The sequence below is a fragment of the Rana temporaria genome, chromosome 12, assembly GCF_905171775.1.
Source record: "Rana temporaria chromosome 12, aRanTem1.1, whole genome shotgun sequence".
Taxonomy (NCBI): domain Eukaryota; kingdom Metazoa; phylum Chordata; class Amphibia; order Anura; family Ranidae; genus Rana; species Rana temporaria.
In genome coordinates, this window is record NC_053500.1 from 143,115,047 (window position 1) to 143,140,929 (window position 25,883).

Here is a 25,883-nt window from a genome sequence, read left to right on the forward strand (position 1 = left end):
TAAATTTTTTGCTATAAATATCCCCCAAAAAATTCTCAGTTTAGGCCGATACGTATTCATCTACATATTTTTGGTACGCGTAGTGACTGGTTTGCACAAAACAAAATAAAGGATAATTTTTTTTTTCTGGGACTGCGACATTATGGCGGACACTTGACACATTTTTGGGACCATTCACAATTATACAGCGATCAGTGCTATAAATATGCACTGATTACTGTATAAATGTGACTGGCAGGGAAGGGGTTAACACTAGGGGGCGAGGAAGGGGTTAAATGTGTTCCCTAGGGAGCGATTCTTACTGTGAAGGGGAGGTGACCGATCAGTGTCCCTATGTACAAGGGACACAGCATCGGTCTCCTCTCCCTGACAGGACGTGGATCTGTGTGTTTACACACAGAGATCCACGGTCCTGCTCAGTTACTGGGCGGCCGCCGGGCACGCACATCGGGTCCCCAGTAACGCGGCGGCGCGCGCCCCTAGTGCCTCTGCAAGACCAGGACGTCATATGACGTCCTCTCAGAACAGAGCTATCGTGCCGCCGTCAATTGATAGCGCGGGGCCGGTAGTCACCAAAAAAAAAAAAAAAAGTATTAATAAAAATGCAATAAAACTATCCCCAATTTTGTAAACGCTATAAATTTTGCGCAAACCAAAATCGATAAACGCTTATTGCATTTTTTTTTTACCAAAATATGTAGAATACGTATCAGCCTAAACTGAGGAAATAAAGATTTTTGTATATCTTTTTTGGGGATATTATAGCAAAAAATATTAAATTTTTCTCAAAATTGTCGCTCTATTTATGTTTAGGCGCAAAAAATAAAAACCTGCAGAGGTGATCAAATACCACCAAAGGAAAGCTCCATTTGTGGGAAATAAAAAGAAAAAATGTCAATTTTGTTTGGGAGCCACGTCGCACGACCGCGCAATTGTCAGTTAAAGCGTCGCAGTGCCGAATCGCAAAAAGGAGCAAGGTCCTTAACCTGCATAATGGTCCGGGGCTTAAGTTGTAGCGACAGATCCGCTTTTATTAAAAGGCAACACATTCAAAAGTGAAAAGTAAATTCTTTAATAACTGAACAGTTAAAAACCAAAATCCGAACACAGGCGGAAAGCTATACAGGAGAGAATATAAACACTATGTACAATGTAACACTGCCGATCAGGGACGGCGGCTCTTGCTCCTATTCATCCAAATCCTCTTTATCCAGCTGCTCCAAGGAGCTCCTCACAGTCTGCGCCGCCGCCTGGAACTTCTCAATCTGCTTCGTCATCGCCTTTTGCTGGAAAAGTATTGTAACCATTAATAGTGATCACACATTATGGAATCCTTCCACCTGCCGGAGCTCCGGAGGCCAACAAGACGATCGTTCTCCTAAGTGATCGCTCAGCTATATAATTAGTAACAAGTCAGAGGAGGTCCCAAGGCTCCATTCACACACGTGTGCGACTTGCCATGCGAGTTCGGACCCCAAAGTCACATGACAGGTGGCACTCCATGATTTCCAATGAGTATTGTTCATATCTGTGCGACTTTAACCAGTTACGGACCAGCCGGCGCATTTGCACTGCAGCACGTTGGATCCTCTGCGCATGTCGCCGTCATTGAACGCCGGTTGTGTACACGGCGATCTGTGGGCTCGATGTCCCCCGGCCTCCCGCAGTGTAAACAAACAGATCCCCGGTCTGACAGGGGAGTAGAGCGAGATTGCTGTTCCAAGTGATTAGGAACAGTGATCTCTCTCCTCCTCTAGTCAGTCCCCTCCCCCCACAGTTAGAAACACCTCCCTAGGGTAAACTTAACCCCCTTGAACGCCCCCCTAGTGTCAACCCCTTCCCTGCCAGCAACATTTATACAGTAATCAGTGGTTATTTTTTTTTTTTAGCTCTGATCATATAAATGTCATTAGTCCCAAAAAGTGTCCGATCTGTCTGCCGCAATTGTGTGTGTGCGCGCGTGCGTGTCACCCAAGAGGAAGGCCCCCCCCAGACCCAAGAGAAAGGCCCCCCCAGACCCAAGAGAAAGGCCCCCCCAGACCCAAGAGAAAGGCCCCCCCCCCAAGAGGAAGCCTCCCAGACCCAAGAGAAAGGCCCCCCCCCAAGAGGAAGCCTCCCAGACCCAAGAGAAAGGCCCCCCCCCCAAGAGGAAGCCTCCCAGACCCAAGAGAAAGGCCCCCCCCCCCAAGAGGAAGCCTCCCAGACCCAAGAGAAAGGCCCCCCCCCCAAGAGGAAGCCTCCCAGACCCAAGAGAAAGGCCCCCCCCCAAGAGGAAGCCTCCCAGACCCAAGAGAAAGGCCCCCCCCCAAGAGGAAGCCTCCCAGACCCAAGAGAAAGGCCCCCCCCAAGAGGAAGCCTCCCAGACCCAAGAGAAAGGCCCCCCCCCAAGAGAAAGGCCCCCCCCCAAGAGGAGCCTCCCAGACCCAAGAGAAAGGCCCCCCCCCCAAGAGAAAGGCCCCCCCCCAAGAGGAGCCTCCCAGACCCAAGAGAAAGGCCCCCCCAAGAGGAGCCTCCCAGACCCAAGAGAAAGGCCCCCCCAAGAGGAGCCTCCCAGACCCAAGAGAAAGGCCCCCCCAGACCCAAGAGAAAGCCCCCCCCAGACCCAAGAGAAAGCCCCCCCCAGACCCAAGAGAAAGCCCCCCCCAGACCCAAGAGAAAGCCCCCCCCAGACCCAAGAGAAAGGCCCCCCAAGAGAAAGGCCCCCCAGACCCAAGAGGAAGCCACCCGGGAGGATTCCTATCCCTCCATTCAGATGAACATCTATTTGTAATATTCCCAGACACTACACGGTTCAAATAATAGATGTGACCTGCCCCCCCCCCCATTACAGGATGAGAGCTCCACCTCCCCCCCCCCCCATTACAGGATGAGAGCTCCACCTCCCCCCCCCCCCATTACAGGACGAGAGCTCCACCTCCCCCCAAAACAGTCAATTCTGACACTGTACACAAGTCTGGAAATTCTCCATCATTGAGAAGAAGTTTCGGGTTAAACTTTACTTACCATTTTTATTTTGACTCTCTCCTTATCCAGCTTGAGGAATTCAACGAGTGACAACTCCTCGGCCGTCTTCTTCAGGGTGAGGAATAAGCAGTGCGGAGAATGTTTCTTGTGTTCCTCCCTGCGGGGGGCAGAAGTGAGAAGATCGACATTAAAGTGGAACTCTGACAACATTGAACATTTATAACTAGGGTTGTCCCGATACCACTTTTTTAGGACTGAGTACAAGTACCGATACTTTTTTTTATGTACTCGCCGATACCGAATACCGATACTTTTTTTTAAATGTGTCCCCAAATGCAGCCAATGTCCCCCATACAGCAGCCAATGTCCCCCATACAGCAGCCATTGTCCCCCATACAGCAGCCATTGTCCCCCATACCTACTGTTATCACCGCGGCGGGGAACATTACAGACAGCGTTTGGACAGATCCGTCCAAGGGGGTGTGTCTATGCACGGCGGGGAAAACAGCTGTTCAAACGAACGCTGTCTGTAATGTTGCCCGCCGCGGTGATTAACGTGGCAGCGGCGGCGGGAGGAGTATTTTATTTTAGTATCGGGGGTATTATCGGGAGTACGAGTACTCCCGATAATACTCGGTATCGGTCCCGATACCAATATCAGGACAACCCTATTTGTAACCCTTATGCTGCTAGTAAATAGATAGGAAGGTAATTATATTTCAAGTAAAAGCACTGCATAAATAGGGTGGCGTGGCTACGCGTTTCAGAGCTAAACCACCCCTTTGTCAAGTTTTTGGCTTGACCTTTGTCCTGTAACCACACCCCTTAGTTTATGTAGTGATGCCACAGTCGTGCGTTGCTGTGTGCGTCCGAAATAAAGCCGAGTCCAGTGCAGCCGGCTGAAGCTCCACTTGCGCTCCAAGCTGGCCTCAGACCAGCCGCTTCCCTGTGCAGCTCTGCAACTTCTAACCGACCTCTGCATTACAGACAGCTCCAGATGATCCGCTCTCTGGCTGTGCGACACGCGGGAACCTTTTCATGCATTTTACTCTATGGTCTGCACTTGATGTTGGCGCCCTCTCCTGTATGTGCAATAGGTTAGACTTTCTCTCAGAGGAGCTGGGCTCATCGATAGCCGTGGTCCTCAAACTGCGGCCCTATGCTTGCTTCTATCCGGACCTTGGGGCACCAATTTATAAATCACCGGCAGCAAAACAAAAAAAAACGGTCACCAAACTGACCCCCAAATCCTCCCGACCCCCCCCAACATGAGAAACGGATCATTACAGTGCAACCCCTCCCCCATACTCACAGGGGGTCATCATCCGGCTCCCATCCTTCCAGTTCTTTCATACAGAAGAAGCATTGCGCCACGTCCGGACTGTTCCCACTGGGGCAATGAATGAAGCCCGCCTCCGCCATCTGCAACCAATCAGAGAAGAGCGTCACCTACTGTACACCCACACCCCTCCCCCCACATATAGGACTTCTAATGCACCCCCCCATAATGGGACTTCCTACTGGACCCCTCCTCCATATCGGGACTTCCTACTGGACCCCTCCTCCATACCGGGACTTCCTACTGGACCCCTCCTCCATATCGGGACTTCCTATTGGACCCCTCCTCCATATCGGGACTTCCTATTGGACCCCTCCATACCGGGACTTCCTACTGGACCCCTCCTCCATATCGGGACTTCCTATTGGACCCCTCCATACCGGGACTTCCTATTGGACCCCCCCTCCATACCGGGACTTCCTATTGGACCCCCCCCTCCATACCGGGACTTCCTATTGGACCCCCCCCCCCTCCATATCGGGACTTCCTATTGGACCCCCCCCCTCCATATCGGGACTTCCTATTGGACCCCCCCTCCATACCAGGACTTCCTATTGGACCCCCCCTCCATACCGGGACTTCCTATTGGCCCCCCCCCCCCTCCATATCGGGACTTCCTATTGGACCCCCCCCCCCCCTCCATACCGGGACTTCCTATTGGACCCCCCCTCCATACCAGGACTTCCTATTGGACCCCCCCTCCATACCGGGACTTCCTATTGGACCCCCCCTCCATACCGGGACTTCCTATTGGACCCCCCCTCCATACCGGGACTTCCTATTGGACCCCCCCTCCATACCGGGACTTCCTATTGGACCCCCCCCCCCTCCATATCGGGACTTCCTATTGGACCCCCCCCCCCTCCATATCGGGACTTCCTATTGGACCCCTCCATACCGGGACTTCCTATTGGACCCCCCCTCCATACCAGGACTTCCTATTGGACCCCCCCTCCATACCGGGACTTCCTATTGGACCCCCCCTCCATACCGGGACTTCCTATTGGACCCCCCCTCCATACCGGGACTTCCTATTGGCCCCCCCCTCCATACCGGGACTTCCTATTGGACCCCCCCCTCCATACCGGGACTTCCTATTGGACCCCCCCCCCCTCCATATCGGGACTTCCTATTGGACCCCCCCCCCTCCATATCGGGACTTCCTATTGGACCCCCCCCCCCTTCATATCGGGACTTCCTATTGGACCCCCTCCCCTCCATATCGGGACTTCCTATTGGACCCCCCCTCCTCCATATCGGGACTTCCTATTGGACCCCCCCTCCTCCATATCGGGACTTCCTATTGGACCCCCCCTCCTCCATATCGGGACTTCCTATTGGACCCCCCCTCCTCCATATCGGGACTTCCTATTGGACCCCCCCTCCTCCATATCGGGACTTCCTATTGGACCCCCCCTCCTCCATATCGGGACTTCCTATTGGACCCCCCCTCCATAGCGGGACTTCCTATTGGACCCCCCCTCCATACCGGGACTTCCTATTGGACCCCCCCCCCTCCATATCGGGACTTCCTATTGGACCCCCCCTCCATAGCGGGACTTCCTATTGGACCCCCCCTCCATACCGGGACTTCCTATTGGACCCCCCCCTCCCCATATCGGGACTTCCTATTGGACCCCCCCCCTCCATATCGGGACTTCCTATTGGACCCCCCCCCTCCATATCGGGACTTCCTATTGGACCCCCCCCCCTCCATATCAGGACTTCCTATTGGACCCCCCCCTCCCCATATCGGGACTATTGGACCCCCCCCCTCCATATCAGGACTTCCTATTGGACCCCCCCTCCATATGGGGACTATTGGACCCCCCCATATCGGGACTTCCTATTGGACCCCCCCCCTCCATATCAGGACTTCCTATTGGACCCCCCCCTCCCCATATCGGGACTATTGGACCCCCCCCCCTCCATATCAGGACTTCCTATTGGACCCCCCCTCCATATGGGGACTATTGGACCCCCCCATATCGGGACTTCCTATTGGACCCCCCCTCCTCCATATCGGGACTTCCTATTGGACCCCCCCCCTCCCCATATCGGGACTTCCTATTGGACCCCCCCCTCCATATCGGGACTTCCTATTGGACCCCCCCTCCATATCGGGACTTCCTATTGGACCCCCCCTCCATATCGGGACTTCCTATTGGACCCCGCGGTCTATATGGACACTCAGGTCCTCCGACTCTCACCTTCTCCGGGGTACAGGCGCAGCCCTCGGTGAACGGCCAGTTGCTGTAGGTCCGGACCCGGGTGTCCATCTGGTAGAGCCGCCATTCCTCCGGTAGTTCGGGCTCCCCCGGGGCGGGTTCGGGAAGGACGAGCGGAGATCCGTACACCATGATGATGGCGCAACGTTCAAATCCCGGTGACGTCACAAGAAACCGCCAGTGCACCACGGGAAGGTCCCGCCCCCAGCGGCTCTTTCCCACGTGACCAGAGCGGCCAATAGCGTCCGGACCCGCCCTTCCCCGGAAGCGTGAAGACTACAACTCCCGGCATCCCCCGCGCCTGGTGACTCCGATTATTTCTTTCAGTGTATATCATGCGGAGAGATATATCATCCACACACAACTATGAGTATCAATGGGAAATGAATGAGTGCGAGCTGATTGGCTGCTTCATAATCTCAGACCACAAAGTGGGTGTGACCTAACAGAGGCCTCCCCTCACTATACACTGTATATATATATATACTATAATACCAAAAGTATTGGGACACCTGCCTTTACACGCAATGGGGTAGATTCAGGTACAGCTGCGCGCTCCTTACGGAGGCGCAGTGTACCCTTTTTACCCTGCGCCTACGCAAATTATTTGCGCTACACTTCATTCATGAAGCAGTAGCCACGTAATTTGCGTGGGCGCTCCTCAAAAATGCCCTGTGTAAGGGCGCCTAATGTAAATGATCCCGTAGGGGGCGGGAATCATTTAAATTAGGCGCGTTCCCGCGCCGAGCGTAGAGCTCATGCTCCGTCGGGAAACTTTCCCGACGTGCATTGCGGTAAATGACGTCGCAAGGACGTCATTTGCTTCAAAGTGAACCTGAATGGCGTCCAGCGCCATTCACGATTCACTTACGCAAACGACGTAAAATTTAAACCTCGCGACGCGGGAACGACGGGTATCCTTAGCATTGGCTGCCCCTGCTTTTAGAATGTGCAGCCTTATACGAAACCCGACGTACGCAAACTGCGTACGCCGGGCTCGCGTAGGGTTGCGAATCGGCGTTAGTATGCAATTTGCATACTATACGCTTACCACAACGGGAACGCCACCTAGCGGCCTGCGTAAGAATGCAGTCTAAGATATGAGGGCATAAGAGCCTTATGCCACGCGTATCTTAGGCTGCAGTCGGCGTAACGAGCTCTCTGAATCAGGAGAAGTCGTTACGCCGGCGCAAGTAAGCAATTGCGCTGCGTAACTATGGTTACGCAGACGCAATTGCTTCTTGAATCCGGGCCAATATTTCTGACACGTGTTGCCTACAATGTTAAAATCTGTATTTTTTGCTAGAAAATTACTTAGAACCCCCAAACATTTTAGATTTTTAAGCAGAGACCAGAGAGAATAAAATGGAGATCGTTTCAATTTTTTTGATGTCACAGTTTTCTCACCTCTCCTGCTGCCCATAAAACGGATCACATGGCGAATCTGCTGCCCGGACCACTTTTATTGGACGCCGGATCGCCCGCTGTTTATAAAAAAAAAAATACTGGGGTTATGGCAGCTAACTGTTACCATAACAGCAGTATATAACGTCAAAATAATGATGTATATATAGGCCCAGCTTCTCAAAGGGCTTACGACGGCGCAAACGCCATTTGCGCCGTTGTAAGTCCTAATCTGGGCCGTCGTATCTATGCGACTGATTCTTAGAATCAGTTACGCATAGATATCCCTTAGATCTGACAGGTGTAAGGCTCTTACGCTGTCAGATCTTAAATGCAATTTTTTTTCCCGCCGCTAGGTGTCGCCTCCGTCGTTTTCCCCGTCGTCTATGCAAATTAGCTATTTCCGCGAGATGCGCGGACGACGCAGTGAATTTACGACGTTTCCGTAAGCGTAAACTTACCCCTGCTATATGAGGGATAAGTTTAGGAAGGTCCGTCGTATGCCATGTTAAGTATGGCGTCGGGTCAGCGTCGTCTTTTTCCGTCGTTTTCCTAAGTTGTCCGCGAATACGACTTTACGTCAATGACGCTCACGTCATTGACGTTTTCCGTTGTGAGCTGGAGCATGCGCACTGGGCTATTTTTCCACCCGGCGCATGCGCAGTTCGATCGGCGCGGGGGCGCGCTTAATTTAAATACAAGCCGCCCCCTTTGAATTACGCGGCCTTACGCCGGGCCATTTACACTACGCCGCCGCAAATTATGGAGCAAGTGCTTGGAGAATACCGCACTTGCTCCAGTAAGTTGCGGCGGCGTAGTGTAAATGGCTTACGCTACGCCGCCGCCGCGGATTCTACGAGAATCTGGCCCATAGAGCGGGTGATCCAAAAGTGGTAAATGGCATCCCAGTCTTAGTCCGGAGGGTTCAATATTGAGTTGGCTCCGCCCTTTGCAGCCATAACAGCTTCAACTCTTCTGGGAAGGCCGTCCACAAGGTTTAGGAGTGTGTCTATGGGAACGTTTGACCGTTCTTCCAGAAGAGCATTTGTGAGGTCAGGCACTGATGTTGGATGAGAAGGCCTGGCTCGCAGTCTCCGCCTCTAATTCACCCCAAAGGTGTTCTATCGGGTTGAGGTCAGGACCCTGTGCAGGCCAGTCAAGTTCCTCCACCCCAAACTCACTCCTCCGTGTCTTTATGGGCCTTGATTTGTGCTCTGGTCCCAATAATTTGGTGGAGGGGGGGGGGGATTATGATGTGTGGGGTTGTTTCTCAGGGGTTGGGCTTGGCCCCTTAGTTCCAGTGAAGAGAACTCTTAAAGTGGAGGGTTCACCCTAAAAACTATTTTCTAACATTACATTGAGCTGACTCTCGACAATGACAGTATGCGTTTTTTTTTTTTTTTTTTGCTGTACATACCTCGTACAGCTATTTTCCCCCACGGCTTCCGGGTACGGCCTCCCGCGGGAGTGGGCGTTCCTATCCAGTAGGTCAGTGGTTATCAACCTTGTCCTGCAGGGCCCACTAAGGCCCCATTCACACCTAGGCGTTTTTTACGCCTGAAGCGCACTGCTCACAAACGCCAGAGGGGAGAATTAACATTATTCCCTATGGTGACTGTTCACACCTGAACGCCCAAACGCCTGTCGCGCGAAGCTCAAACAAGTCCCGGACCTTTTTTTTGTCGCGCGTATCGTGCGGTTTGGGCGTATTTGAGCGTTTTTTTTCCCCATAGAAAGTAATGGGAAACGCGCGAATTGAGCGTATCGCGCGACAACGGGCGTTTGCTACGGGCGTTTCGTCGCTTTAATAAATAGAACTTGTCGCCCAGGCAGAAGATTAAAAAAATCTACCAACATAGCAACAAGTGATCAAAAGATGATCATTTTTCCTATTGGCTAAAATAAAAAACGCCGAAGTACAAAAACGTCGCACGACGCTGTATGCAAACGCGCAAATACGCGCGACAAAACGCCAGAAAAAAACGCCCAAAAAAAACGACCGAACGACCGACGCTCAGGTGTGAATGCAGCCTAACAGGCCAGGTTTGCAAGATAACTGAAATACATCACAGCTGATATCATTTTCTCCTCAGTGATTGCAGTATTCTAGTCTGCATCTCCCCGAGGTAATACATAAAACCTGGCCTGTTAGTGGGCCCTGCAGGACAGGGTTGATGACCACTGCAGTAGGTGATTGACGTGATGACAAAAACTACCCCCCTCCCCGTCGCATAAGGAGCGTCACGAGTTGCCAAAAACAGCCGAACGGCGAGTCGGTGCTATACGGCGCCTGCGCACCGCCGTTTGGCTTCTTTCGGCAACTCGTGACGCTCCTAATGCGACGGGGAGGGGGGTAGTTTTTGTCATCACGTCAATCACCTACTGGATAGGAACGCCCACTCCCGCGGCAGCCACTACCCGGAACCCGTGGGTGAAAATAGCTGTACGAAGGTATGTACAGCAAAAAAAAAAAACGCATACTGTCATTGTTGCAAGCGAGCACAATGTTAGGGCTCTTTCACACGTCCGTTCAGTTTTTCAGATCAGTTTTTTTTTCCATCAGTTGATCCGTTTTTCCATCAGTTTTTCGTCAGTTTTTCGTCAGTTTTTCGTCAGTTTTTCGTCAGTTTTTCATCAGTTTTTCATCAGTTTTTCCATCCGTTTTTCCATCGGTTTTTTTTTTTTTTTTTGGGGGGGGGGCTTTTTACATAGAAAAACGGATGTTAGGCTGGGTTCACACTACGGTTTTCCCGTCCGTCAGCCGCATACGATTTATATGAAAAACCGTATGCGGCTGAAACGGACGGGAACGTATGGAACCGCACATATGTGCGTTTTCCATTGACATTAATGTTAAAGGAAAACGTATGCGGTTGCCATACTGTTTTAAAAACGACCGCAAAACCGTGGTTGAACACGGTTTTGCGTACGTTTAAAAAACGTTTTGCCAGCAAATCGTACGCACCCGGATGCATCTGAGTGCATACGATTTGCAATGCATTGTCTATCTATACGTTTTCCCGTCCGTGCCCGTACGTTTTCAATACTGAAATCGTATGCGGCTGACGGACGGGAAAACCGTAGTCTGAACCCAGCCTAAGCGGAACGGATGATAAACGGATCATCCGTTAACGTCCGTTTTTCTTCCGTTTTTTAGACGGAAGAAAAATAGGGTTTTCTTCCGTCCAAAAAAACGGAACTGAACGCAGACGGATGCTAATGGATGTTAGCGGATGCTCATCCGCTAACGGACGCTAGCCCATAGGGAAGCATTGCGGTCCGTTAACGGACGTCCAAAAAACGGACGAACGGAACGGACGTGTGAAAGAGCCCTTAAGGTGTCGGCATATCAAGACATTTTGGAAGATTTCATGTTCCAAACCTTGTGGGAGGAGTTTGGGGACGGCCTCTTCCTGTAACAACATGACTGCACACCAGTGTGCAAAGCAAGGGGGGTAAGTGCTCTCTCTCTGCACATCAGCCTACTGTTGGCCCCCCGGTTTCATTATCTACCAACTGGAGGTCATTCTTCTGAATTTGGTGCAACCAGAACAGCACTTTATAAAATGTGACGTCACTTGGAACAGGGCTGATCCTAGGCAGGTGTGTGGGGTGCAGTACACCCAGGCACCCCAGAGGTGGGGGCACTGGAGCGCCAGAGTGCTCCCCTCCCTTCTTGTCATGGATATGCAATAATGTCTGGCAGCTTACCTTCTCCTCCATGTGTCCATCAGAGGCCTGACTCTCATTCTGGCTGCCTATTTATCAGCTCTCCTCCCTGTATGGCTCCACCCCAGGCCATCCCAGGAAGTCTATATTAACTGTTGCACTACAGGTCTGCTTTGCTGTTCAACTTTGTTTGTTAGCTTGTGTTCCTGTCTACTCTGTGCTACGTTTACCTTCCTGTGTACCGATTTTGGCTCGTCTCTGACTACTCCTGTTTGCCTGTGACCCTGACCTTTGGCCTGTCCCTTGGGTTCCCTTGTCTGCCTGTTGCCCCCGACCTCGGCTTACCCATCACCATCCCTTGTTTCCTCAGTGGCTGCTTCCCCTCTCTCCCTACGGAGCGTGACCTGGGGGACCCCAGGGGCCGTGACCTGGGTTCAGTTGCAGCGAAGGCCATCCTCACCACTAGAGGCTCTGGTGAACACCTGCTGGACCTTAGACTCCGCGCCCTGGGGAATCCTGGGTTCACGTTTCCAGTCTGCTATTGGGTTCACTACCTTGCGGTGCACCCCTGTCTACATCGGGGTGCATTTGTCACCTGGTCACAGGTGACCTGACACTCCTCCTCTCCTTGTCTGTGTCCATAGGCGGCTCTCTCCGCCGGTCACCGCCACTGCCACTGTGTTTCCTGCCCAAGCCCATCCCCCCTCCCTCCTCCTGTCAGAGGAGGAGAGCGAAGCAGCGGCCGTCTCTGTGTGGAGAGAGACCAGCCGTGCAGGGAGGTCGCTGGGGGGGGGGGCGGTCCGTGCCTGAGGTGTTCTCCTTGTCCATGTTAGGGGAGCATCTCTGTGTTTGAGTCATTGCCATAGAAATATTTTAAAGGGGAGGAGTTGGTAAGATGACCACGCCCATGCAGGGGGCGCCAGAAATATTTCTGCACCCAGGCGTCTGTGACCCTAGGATCGGCCCTGACTGGGAATACAGGAAGGAGGTGCGATGAGAGTGGAAACGTTTTATTTTAAATTATTTATTTAAATATTAATAATAATTTAAATAATTATTTTACATTATTACGTTGATGGGGGGAGGGAAAGAAAAGCCTATGAGCAGACAGAACTTCTTCTTGAAGCTTCTTTCTCAGTGTGTTGATCACATGCTCCCAGTATACGTCTCCCATTGATCACATGCTCCCAGTATACGTCTCCCATTGATCACATGTCCCCAGTATACGTCTCCCATTGATCACATGTCCCCAGTATACGTCTCCCATTGATCACATGTCCCCAGTATACGTCTCCCATTGTGCTCCCAGTATACGTCTGCCATTGATCACATGCTCCCAGTATACGTCTCCCATTGATCACATGCTCCCAGTATACGTCTCCCATTGATCACATGCTCCCAGTATACGTCTCACATTGATCACATGCTCCCAGTATACGTCTCCCATTGATCACATGCCCCCGGTATACGTCTCCCATTGTGCTCCCAGTATACGTCTCCCATTGATCACATGCCCCCGGTATACGTCTCCCATTTATCCCATGTCCCCAGTATACGTCCCCCATTGATCACATGCCCCCGGTATACGTCTCCCATTGTGCCCCCGGTATACGTCTCCCATTGATCACATGCTCCCAGTATACGTCTCCCATTGATCACATGCCCCCGGTATACGTCTCCCATTGATCACATGCTCCCAGTATACGTCTCCCATTGATCACATGTCCCCAGTATACGTCTCCCATTGATCACATGTCCCCAGTATACGTCTCCCATTGATCACATGCCCCCGGTATACGTCTCCCATTGATCACATGCCCCCGGTATACGTCTCCCATTGTGCTCCCAGTATACGTCTCCCATTGATCACATGCCCCCGGTATACGTCTCCCATTGTGCTCCCAGTATACGTCTCCCATTGATCACATGCCCCCGGTATACGTCTCCCATTTATCCCATGTCCCCAGTATACGTCTCCCATTGATCACATGCCCCCAGTATACGTCTCCCATTGTGCCCCCAGTATATGTCCCCCATTGATCACATGCCCCCGGTATACGTCTCCCATTGTGCCCCCGGTATACGTCTCCCATTGATCACATGCTCCCAGTATACGTCTCCCATTGATCACATGTCCCCGGTATACGTCTCCCATTGATCACATGTCCCCAGTATACGTCTCCCATTGATCACATGTCCCCAGTATACGTCTCCCATTGATCACACGCCCCCAGTACACATCTCCCATTGTGCCCCCAGTATACGTCTCCCATTGTGCTCCCAGTATACGTCTCCCATTGATCACATGCCCCCAGTATACGTCTCCCATTGATCACATGTCCCCAGTATACGTCTCCCATTGATCACATGCCCCCAGTATACGTCTCCCATTGATCACATGTCCCCAGTATACGTCTCCCATTGATCACATGCCCCCGGTATTCATCTCCTATTGGTCTGATGATGTCTTTGTCACTTTTTCAAGATCATTTCTAGAAGGAGCTGTGAATAAAATAAAATTCACAATTAATATATTCTCTTTTTTTGTTTTTACACTTTTAGATTTTTTTAAAACTGTGTAGACACATGGAGGGTGTTCTGTGCAGACATATGGAGGGTGCACTGTGCAGACACATGGAGGGTGCGCTGTGCAGACACATGGGGGATGTACTGTGCAGACACATGGAGGATGTAATGTGTAGACACATGAAGGATGTACTGTGCAGACACGTGGAGGGTGCACTATGCAGACACATGGAGGGTGCACTATGCAGACATATGGAGGGCGCACTATGCAGACACATAGAGGGTGCACTATGCAGACACATAGAGGATGTACTGTGCAGACACATGGGGGATGTTCTGTGCAGACACATGGAGGATGTATTATGCAGACACATGGAGGGTGTATTATGTAGACACATGGAGGATGTACTGTGCAGACACATGGAGGGTGCACTGTGCAGACACATGGAGGATGTACAATGCAGACACATGGAGGGTGCACTATGCAGACACATGGAGGGTGTACAATGCAGACACAAGGAGGGTGTATTATGTAGACACATGGAGGATGTACTGTGCAGACACATGGGGGATGTTCTGTGCAGACACATGGAGGATGTATTATGCAGACACATGGAGGGTGTATTATGTAGACACATGGAGGATGTTCTGTGCAGACACATGGAGGGTGTACTGTGCAGACACATGGGGCGGGTGGAGGTCTCACCTGAGTGAGAAGATATCCCTCCTGAGATAAGCGTTCTATGACATCAAAGTGATCCGTGTTTTCCACCCGCTGATAGGAGACGGCGAGATCCAAATCCTCCACACTCTGCAAAGGAAAAATATATAAAATGTCATCCAAAACTCTATCTGTGGAATTTAGATTTTTTAAATAGAGCAGCCAGGCAGCGAGCATTTTCAGACACGTCGCCAATGACGATCTTTGTGCGCAGCTCTCCGGTAACTGACGGTGGGGATGGATTTTACCGCACATTTCCCTTCTATATCCCGGAGGATCATACAAGGAGTTACCTGGAAATATTCCCGAGATTGTCTGTGGAATTCCGGAGAATCGTGTTCAGCGACCGCAATCACCACGTGACAGTCGTCGGCGTTGTTCTTCAGCAAGGCTGTGAGTTGTATGGGGCTGTTCCTTAGCGCCACCTGCCTGTGGGAGGAGAGAAGTGCGACCGTCCGTCCTTACTATTCATTACAAGTCTGCAAAAATACAATCCTGACAGGTCAGTCCAGGGACTGTGTCTAGGCCGGGATGATGTCATCAGTCTGCTGCAGGCAGGAGGAAGCATTTCCTCAGTCCCCCCCCCTCCCCCAGTGATCTGTACATTGGGGTAGATTCAGGTCGGGGCGCGCACTGATACGACGACGCAGCGTATCGTCTTTGCGCTACGCCGCCGTAAATTACAGGAGCAAGCGCTGTATTCACGAAGCACTTGCTCTGTAATTTGCGGCGGCGTAGCGTAAAAGGGGCCGGCGTAAGCGCGCGTAATTCAAATGATCCGGTAGTGGGCGTGGATCATTTAAATTAGGCGCGTTCCCGCGCCGAACGTACTGCTCATGCACCGTCCCTAAAATTTCCCGACGTGCATTGCGGTAATTGACGTCGCAAGGACGTCATTGGCTTCGACGTGAACGTAAATGGCGTCCAGCGCCATTCACGAACGACTTACGCAAACGACGTAAACTTTTCAAATCGCGACGCGGGAACGACGTCCATACTTAACATTGGCTGCGTCTCCTAATAGCAGGAGCAGCCTTACGCCGAAAAAGCCTTAACGACTGCCGGGCGCACGTACGTTTGTGAATCGGCGTAAGTATGTCATTTGTATACTCTACGCTGACAACGACGGAAGCGCCACCTAGCGGCCAGCGGGAGAATGCACCCTAAGATACGACGGCGTAAGAGACTTATGCCAGTCGTATATTAGGCTAATGTCGGCGTATCTTGCTTTCTGAATACAGAAAGTAGATACGCCGGCGCAGCTTTGGAATTACGCGGCGTATCTATGGATACGCCGGCGTAATTCTTTCCTGAATCTACCCCATTGTAACTTTGTAGAAGGAGGAGGAGGCATTTGCTCAGTCTCCCCTCCCCCAGTGATCAGACTGATTTGATGATCCCTAATACTCTACAATATCCATAAGCTTACAGAGTAGCCCCTCCCACTGCGAGGCTGATTTCAGCTGGTCTGTTACGCCTGTATGAAGATTTATATCAGAACTATGGAGGGAACACATCAGGGAATTACATTCGCCTCGTTCTGATCTCCATTGTTGGGAATGCAGACGCTGTACCCAAGGAGTAAAATCTGCCCTCCGATTGGCCGGTACCCCTAATCCTGAACTCCACCCGCCATTTTTGTAAAGAACGATCACATTTATGCATTTTCAGAAGCGATGATATGTGTAAAATGCGTGAGCTCTTAGAAGCCAATCAGATTTCTGTCATCAGTTTGGAGCAGTCATTACAATGGAAAGATACATTCTGATTGGCTGTCGTGGTCACCGGCATTCTACACACCGCGCCCGGCGCCAGGGAAGAAGAAATGGACTTACCGGGACATGGCGATGGCGTCATTGACATAGGTGTGGGTGATGGGGAGCAGGTCATACACTCCGCTGACCAGAAGGGCCCCTGGGAGGAGACAGACAGTGGGAGGAGTCAGAAAAATGGAAACAACCAATGAAAGGTGTATGGGGGGGGTCGATCGGACCTCCTATGTATTGATCAACACCGGTTCAATGCCAGGGCACAATTGTTTCCTGTGTTCGCCGTTCACACCACAGCGATGCGTTCCGGTGTATTCCATTATATCTGCATTTCTATGCAACGCAATGTACGCCACTGCATGTCACCACATGGCGCAGCATGGCACCACATGTCACTGCATGTCACCACATGGCGCTGTATGTCACTGCATGGCACCACATGTCACTGCATGTCACCACATGGCGCAGCATGGCACCGCAGTGCACCACATGTCACTGCATGGCACCGCATCTCACCGCATGGCACCACATGTCACTGCATGTCACCACATGGCGCTGTATGTCACTGCATGGCACCGCATCTCACCGCATGGCACCACATGGCGCTGTATGTCACTGCATGGCACCACATCTCAGCGCATGGCACCGCATCTCAGCGCATGGCGCCGCAGTGTACCACATGTCATCGAATGGCACCAAATGTCACCACATGGCGCTGTATGTCACTGCATGGCACCGCATCTCACCGCATGGCACCACATGTCACTGCATGTCACCACATGGCGCTGTATGTCACTGCATGGCACCGCATCTCACCGCATGGCACCACATGGCGCTGTATGTCACTGCATGGCACCACATCTCAGCGCATGGCACCGCATCTCAGCGCATGGCGCCGCAGTGTACCACATGTCATCGAATGGCACCAAATGTCACCACATGGCGCCGCATGTCACTGCATGGCACCGCATCTCAGCGCATGGCACCGCAGTGCACCACATCTCACCGCATGGCACCACATGTCACTGCATGTCACCACATGGCGCTGTATGTCACTGCATGGCACCACATCTCAGCGCATGGCACCACATGTCACTGCATGTCACCACATGGCGCTGTATGTCACTGCATGGCACCGCATCTCAGCGCATGGCGCCGCAGTGTACCACATGTCACCGAATGGCACCAAATGTCGCCCTATAAGAGACACAGTGAGGGATTTACATCGAGTATATATTTCATGACTGACCTCTAATTTCCGGAGTCACCCCGTAATGTGACCAGTCTGTGCTCAGCGCCATGGCGGCCAGGTGGGCCCCGGCAGAGTGTCCACATAGGAAGACGCCCCTGGAGGATTTGAATATTCCAGAATCAATTAGCATTATTTTGTACTTCACATTTGGGGCCCCTTGTCTGCATTACACACTTCTGGGGCCCCTTTTATGCATTTCACACTTCTGGGGTCCCTTGTCTGCATTACACACTACTGGGGCCCCCTGTCTGCATTACACACTACTGGGGCCCCCTGTCTGCATTTCACACTACTGGGGCCCCTTGTCTGCATTACACACTACTGGGGCCCCCTGTCTGCATTACACACTACTGGGGCCCCCTGTCTGCATTTCACACTACTGGGGCCCCTTGTCTGAAATACACACTACTGGGGCCCTCTGTCTGCATTACACACTACTGGGGCCCTCTGTCTGCATTACACACTACTGGGGCCCCCTGTCTGCATTACACACTATTGGGGACACCTGTCTGCATTACACACTACTGGGGCCCCCTGTCTGCATTACACACTATTGGGGACACCTGTCTGCATTACACACTACTGGGGCCCCCTGTCTGCATTACACACTTCTGGGGCCCCCTGTCTGCATTACACACTATTGGGGACACCTGTCTGCATTACACACTACTGGGGCCCCCTGTCTGCATTACACACTACTGGGGCCCCCTGTCTGCATTTCAAACTACTGGGGCCCCCTGTCTGCATTACACACTACTGGGGACCCCTGTCTGCATTTCACACTACTGGGGACCCCTGTCTGCATTACACACTTCTGGGGCCCCTTGTCTGCATTACACACTACTGGGGCCCCTTTTATGCATTTCACACTATTGGGGCCCCTTCTCTGCATTTCCCGCGATTTGTTTGCCCCTTGTTTGCATTTCCCACAATTGGGGCCCCTTGTCTGCATTTTACACTATTGGGGCCCCTGGTCTGCATTGTACACTATTGGGGCCCCTTGTCTGCATTTTACACTATTGGGGCCCCTTGTCTGCATTGTACACTACTGAAGCCACCTAGTGGTCATAATTAGGTGTTTTCCTGATTGAGGTATTTTGGGAAAATACCACATTATGGCCACTAGATGGAGCTGATGATCATAGGAAATAAACATATTAGGCGAATTCTGGGAATTATTTGTGAATATCTGAAACATTCTTACAGCCAACGTGTCATCAATAGACCCTCCAGATCTCACAGTTTTCATTATATTGATCTTGGTTGTGAAAGATCAATATAAAGATGGCGGCTCACTTATATTATATTTTATCGATAATTAATTTACAGAGGAGAAAGTCTGATGCAATCTGTAATCTCCTGCGAGGTTACATTCGTCCTGTGAGATCGTCCTTCCTTCTAGAAAAATAATAAAGAATGTACAAGAAACGTACGTGATCTGCGGGAAGCGCGTGAGAACGGCGACAATGCTGCGTCTCACCTGCGACACCATGAGGTCCATGTCACCTGAGAGGATCAGAACAAAGTCAGAAGATTGTGAACGCCGCCCTGAGCCCCACCCACCAGGAGACGACCGCTTTTATTTCCACTCTCACCTCGAGGAGCGATATCGTAATCCATCGCCATCACTGCAATACCACAAGACACCAGAGGGGGCGCCAGGAATCCGGATTCTTCCTTACTGAACACAGAAAAAAAACATTTGAGAATCCGGGAAAAAAATGGGGACAAAATATCAAAGCATCTTCCTCTGAGCACCGTCCCTAGTCTCCTCCCCCTACCCATCTCTGAGCACCGTCCCTAGTCTCCTCCCCCTACCCATCTCTGAGCACCGTCCCTAGTCTCCTCCCTCTACCCACCTCTGAGCACTGTCCCTAGTCTCCTCCCCCTACCCACCTCTGAGCACCGTCCCTTGTCTCCTCCCCCTACCCACCTCTGAGCACCATCCCTAGTCTCCTCCCCCTACCCACCTCTGAGCACTGTCCCTAGTCTCCTCCCTCTACCCACCTCTGAGCACTGTCCCAAGTCTCCTCCCCCTCCTCACCTCTGAGCACCATCCCTAGTCTCCTCCTCCTACCCACCTCTGAGCACCGTCATTAGTCTCCTCCCTCTACCCACCTCTGAGCACCTTCCCTAGTCTCCTCCTCCTACCCACCTCTGAGCACCGTCCCTAGTCTCCTCCCCCTACCCACCTCTGAGCACCATCCCTAGTCTCCTCCCCTACCCACCTCTGAGCAATGTCCCTTGTCCCCTACCCACCTCTGAGCACCATCCCTTGTCTCCTCCCCCTACCCATCTCTGAGCACCATCCCTTGTCTCCTCCCCCTACCCACCTCTGAGCACTGTCCCTTGTCTCCTTCCCCTACCCACCTCTGAGCACCGTCCCTTGTCTCATCCCCCTACCCACCTCTGAGCACTGTTCCTTGTCTCCTCCCCTACCCACCTCTGAGCACTGTCCCTTGTCTCCTTCCCCTACCCACCTCTGAGCACTGTCCCTAGTCTCCTCCCCTACCCACCTCTGAGCACTGTCCCTTGTCTCCTCCCCTACCCACCTCTAAGCACTGTTCCTTGTCTCCTCCCCCTACCCACCTCTGAGCACTGTCCCTTGTCTCCTCCCCCTACCCACCTCTGAGCACCGTCCCTTGTCTCATCCCCCTACCCACCTCTGAGCACTGTCCCTTGTCTCCTCCCCCTACCCACCTCTGAGCACTGTCCCTTGTCTCCTCCCCCTACCCACCTCTGAGCACCGTCCCTTGTCTCCTCCCCCTACCCACCTCTGAGCACCGTCCCTAGTCTCCTCCCCCTACCCACCTCTGAGCACCGTCCCTAGTCTCCTCCCCCTACTCACCTCTGAGCACCATCCCTTGTCTCCTCCCACTACCCACCTCTGAGCACTGTCCCTTGTCTCCTCCCCCTACCCACCTCTGAGCACCATCCCTTGTCTCCTCCCCCTACCCACCTCTGAGCACCATCCCTTGTCTCCTCCCCCTACCCACCTCTGAGCACCGTCCCTAGTCTCCTCCCTCTACCCACCTCAAAATGCCATGATGGGTGGATGTCAGTCTGGGGAAGTGGGCGTTCCTAGGAAGGCTGAATCTGCATAGGTAACACCCACATGTGATGCTGGGCCCCCATGATTGGAAGAACTGAAACCCGATAAATGGGAGGGGCAGGCCAGGGGTAGTTGGACTGGGGTGGAAAGATCTGAATGATGCCAGGAAATGAGGCGTGTACTATCAGACTTGCTGCAGCTTTCTAATGCACATGGTGAGAAGCTCACAGTGTGCAGTGAAATCGGAGGAAGCCATTCCAGGCTAAGAGGGGAGCCGCTACAACTGTGAGAGACTGAAGGGGGGGGGGGGGGGCAAGAAAAGGATTGAAGAGAACCGGCACAGCTCATTGGCTGCCACAAGAAGTGTCACTTACCTGAAGAACTGCCAGTATCCTCCATGAATATAAACCAGCAGAGGAAAACCTGGAGGGGAGAGACTCCGGGTCACTGGACGGGTCTGATCACATGGGGCGGCTGATAATGGAGGTTACAGGAGACTACAGTTAGTAGTACAGAGAATACCTGTTGATCCTGCCAGAAATATCGTACTCTATGCCATCAGCTTTCCTACAAACTACAGAACACCTCCATTCTCTGTAATGGAGGGAGGAGAGGGGGAGGTGTTTGTAGCCTGGGGTGACAACGCCGCTCCTCCATAGACACAGTATAGTGAGCGTTGTCACCCTGGACAGGAAGTGTGTCACTGGCAGGATCACCAGGTGCAAACAAAGGAAAAGGAATGCAGCCGTCACATCTAAGGATGGGTAATATAGGGACACGTATGACATTCTGGGGTTTGGATCTCACCTTTCTCTCGGGAGGTCGCACACGTCTGGTCGGGGAAGTACACGTCCATCTTCTCACTCTCTCTGTCTCCATATTGGATATTCAGCACAGGGTGCGTCACCGCCCGGGCCATCCGTGTACCTGACACACACATACATGTACAATCAGAGGAGGGGGGTGACAACCCGAGACACTCAGTGTGATGTCTGGAGGGATGGATGAAAGAGACGCGTATGTGTGATGTATGTTCAGTGTATGTCCGGTGCATGTGCTTTGTATGTTCCGTGTATATGCAGTGTATGTGTGGTGTATGTGCGGTGTATATATGTACATGTGCTCTGTATGTGTATGTGTGGTGTATGTGGGATGTATGTGGGGTGTATGTGGGATGTATGTGCGGTGTATGCGCTGTGTATGTGGGGTGTATGTGGATTGTATGTGTGGTGTATGTGCGGTGTATGTGGGGTGTATGTGGGATGTATGTGTGATGTATGTGCGGTGTATATATGTGTATGTGCTCTGTATGTGTATGTGCGGTGTATGCGGTGTGTGTGGTGTATGTGTGGTGTATGTGCGGTGTATATATGTGTATGTGCTCTGTATGTGTATGTCCTGTGTATGTGCAGTGTATGTGGGATGTATGTGGGGTGTATGTGTGGTGTATGTGGGGTGTATGTGCTATGTATGTGTGGTATATGTCCGATGTATGTGCTGTGTATGTGCAGTGTATGTGGGGTGTATGTGGATTGTATGTGGGATGTATGTGGGGTGTATGTGGGGTATATGTGGATTGTATGTGGGGTGTATGTGGGATGTATGTGGGGTGTATGTGGGGTGTATGTGCGGTGTATGTGGGATTATGTGGGGTGTATGTGCGGTGTATGTGGGATGTATGTGGGGTGTATGTGGGATGTATGTGGGGTGTATGTTCAGTGTATGTGGGGTATATGTTCAGTGTATGTGGGGTGTATGTGGGATGTATGTGGGATGTATGTGGGGTGTATGTGAGGTGTATGTGGGGTGTATGTGGGATGTATGTGGGGTGTATGTGGGATGTATGTGGGATGTATGTGGGATGTATGTGGGGTGTATGTGAGGTGTATGTGGGGTGTATGTGGGATGTATGTGGGGTGTATGTCGGATGTATGTGGGGTGTATGTGGGATGTATGTGGGGTGTATGTTCAGTGTATATGGGGTATATGTTCAGTGTATGTGGGGTGTATGTTCAGTGTATGTGTTTCGTGGAGCTGTGTTGTCATTCATTACTCTATGTCCCCCTAAATGAAGCGGTGTCGTGTCGTGTCGGCCTCCTCGGGACGGTAACACGGGAGTCAGTATGTTTGATTGCCCCCCCCCCCCCCCGTGTACTATAAGGCAATGCCTCTCCAGCACACACTGCACGCCATGCGTTGTGATGTGCGTCGCGTTGCTGACAATGATGCCCGCTCCTTTATCCTTTATCCTGCGGTTTTGCTGCTTTGCCCGCCCAGCCATCGGAAATGAACGGCTTGAATGAAACGCATGTCAACGCAACGCATGAGGACGCCGCGCACCGCTTGGCCTTCACTTGCTCTGCCCCTCCCCCGGAGGTAACGTCCACCCGGGGTAAAGGTTGGGAATGACCAGTTCCACCAGTATGGGGAATTATCAGGTGTCAGAAGGCGGGGCCGCTGGGTGGAGCTGCATTGTGTGTAATGGCTGAGACGTTATCTGATTTACTATGAGCCCAAAAGAGTGCGAAGCATCCAATAGAAACTCTTTCTTTCGTTTTGGATACAGGAGGGGGGGCGGGGTTAGATCATCAGATTTCTATCCCTGGCCGTGTCCCCTATTTTTCTTTATTTCCTGTGAGGACAGGAAGTCATCGGAAATCTGGGGAGGGGTCAGAACTTCTAACAATGGGGTAGATTCAGGTAGCTTTTACGGCTGCGTATCTCCAGATACGCCGCCGTAATTTCAAATCTGCGCTGACGTATCGTTACGCCGATTCTCAAAGGCAGATACGCTAAAAAAATAGGCTTCCTCCGCCGACGTAACTTGAATGCGGTGGCGTATAATTGTGTGCAATTTTACGTTGGCCGCTAGGGGCGCTTCCGTTGTTTTCGGCGTAGAAGATGCAAATGACCTAGATACGCCGATTCACAAACGTACGTACGCCCGGCGCAATTTATTTACGTTGTTTACGTTAGGCTTTTTGGGCGTAACGTTGCTCCTGCTATTAGGTGGCGCAGCCAATGTTAAGTATGGACGTCGTTCCCGCTTCGAAATTTGAATTTATTACGTCGTTTGCGTAAGTCGTTCGCGAATAGGGCTGGACGTAATTTACGTTCACGTCGAAAGCAATGACGATTTGCGTCGGAATTTCGAGCATGCGCACTGGGATTCTTGCACGAACGGCGCATGCGCCCTTCGTAAAAAACGTAAAATACGCGGGGTCAACCTAATTTAAATAAAACACGCCCCCCTCAACATCATTTGAATGACGCGCGCTTACGCCGGCCCCATTTACGCTACGCCGCCGTAAGTTAGGAGGCAAGTGCTTTGTGATAACAGCACTTGCCTCTCAAAATTACGGCGGTGCAGCATAAATACGATACGCTGCGCCGCCGTAAGAAGGGGCGCAGCTACCTGAATCTAGCTCAATGTTTTTTTTACTGATCATTCTTTGCTTAGCCGGGATATCATTAGAACAGGAAGAGAGGGAAATCTTTTCAGAGGGGGTCACAGACAGAAATAAGAGAAATGTAATTTTTCATCACAATATCTAAACCTGAACCAATGTATCTTGGGGAGGGAGGGGATGGGGGTACGGGAGGGGGAGGGGGGGGGGGATGGGGGTACCCCTCACCTTCTGCGGTCTCCCGGACGTGCGCCTCTATCACGGCATCCTTGTCCATGCGATGGGACCAGTGACTCGGGGAGTACTGGTGGTCCAGCTCCTGAGAACACAAAGACCACGGCGGTTAAAACGGAACTCCGGACAGATAGAAAAAAAGACACAAATTAATGCAACTTTGTATTCATTAAAACATCAATAAATGTAAATTCTAAATACAAGCAGCTGAAGATTCTCGTTGGGACCTGGGATCAGCCTCTTGAAGTCCCTCTACAGCAGGGATGGAGTGTGAAAGAAAGAAGCCGATCTGTTCATGTTGATAGGAGGAGAGAGCAGAGTGACAGAGGCAGGAGCGGACTGACAACTCAGGGGGGATGAGAGAAAGGGGAGGATCCTGGTATAACCGATTCTCGCCCAGGACGTTTCTATACATACGATGGACGGGAAGCGGTTAATGTGATCCGGTCTCTAAGCTGAGCATGTGAGAAAAAAGACCCGCTTACAGTCCCAGCTCTGCTGTATTGGTGAGTAGCCTGTACTGGTCGCTGTGGACAGGATATTCTGGTTTTTACACCCGTCTCCTGTCTCTGTCCGGTGCAATCGGAATGCAGAATGTCCGGTTTGGGTTCTCTCTGTTAGGATCAGAGACAGAGTCTCATACATGACCCCTTCTGTTTCTCTATGGGGATGACGGCTCTGTAATTATTTTATTTTCTATTGAATATCCAGCTGTCACATGACCCGGCTCTCTCCCAGCCTGTCTGCAGGGAAACAGTGGTAGGAGGAGCTTCTGGTCCTCTGCTGCTGGTCACATGTTTAAAATAAAAACAGCCTTTGGAATACAGAGTAAAAATAAATAATTCATATCAATAAACTGTTTGAAATTGTCATACAAATGTATTTTTTATATTTTAATTTTTTATTATTTTGTGGAAATAACATGTTGTGGGCGGATTTCTACCCCTCCAGCCTGTGTCTTTGAATAAGAGGGAGGTGAAGCCTCCATTAATCTACATGTAATATCCAACCCCATTGAGTTTAGCTGGTTAGTGTGCATGGAGCGAGTGGGCTGCCCTTTACCACTGTGTATACGCCCACATGTGTGACTCTATAGTCACATGGGATACCAGTGGCGGCCCATCCATTAGGGACGCACAGGCGGACGTTCCACCTAATCCATGCATCCGGCCCCTAATCTCCATGCAGGGCGTTGAACGCATGGGTTTTAACAGATTTTTTTTTTAAAGCACATGGGGGGGCTCTAATTAGCCCCCCGAGCCCACCCAGTTGTGTGACAATAGCAAATAAATATTTCCCAATGTCTTCCTGTATCTCT

The 25,883-nt window shown here is 51.6% G+C and overlaps 2 protein-coding genes across 2 annotated transcripts; both read right to left on the minus strand.

The window, feature by feature from the left end:
• Positions 1–1,051: 1,051 nt before the first annotated feature.
• BIRC5 (baculoviral IAP repeat containing 5) lies at positions 1,052–6,721 on the minus strand. The gene is made up of 4 exons (XM_040331861.1): positions 6,514–6,721; positions 4,277–4,386; positions 3,004–3,121; positions 1,052–1,286 (listed from the first exon to the last, which is right to left on the minus strand). The coding sequence occupies exons 1-4, from the start codon at positions 6,661–6,663 to the stop codon at positions 1,188–1,190; spliced, it is 477 nt and encodes a 158-aa protein (XP_040187795.1). The 5' UTR covers positions 6,664–6,721; the 3' UTR covers positions 1,052–1,187.
• A 7,203-nt stretch (positions 6,722–13,924) lies between these two features.
• AFMID (arylformamidase) lies at positions 13,925–24,650 on the minus strand (the record flags this gene model as incomplete). The annotated part of the gene is given in 10 exon segments (XM_040331043.1): positions 13,925–14,106; positions 14,837–14,941; positions 15,145–15,280; positions 16,687–16,765; positions 17,870–17,967; positions 19,306–19,378; positions 19,468–19,553; positions 21,299–21,347; positions 21,732–21,851; positions 24,560–24,650. Coding segments are annotated over 10 exon segments (867 nt in total), but the record flags the coding sequence as incomplete, so codon positions are not given.
• Positions 24,651–25,883: the final 1,233 nt, after the last annotated feature.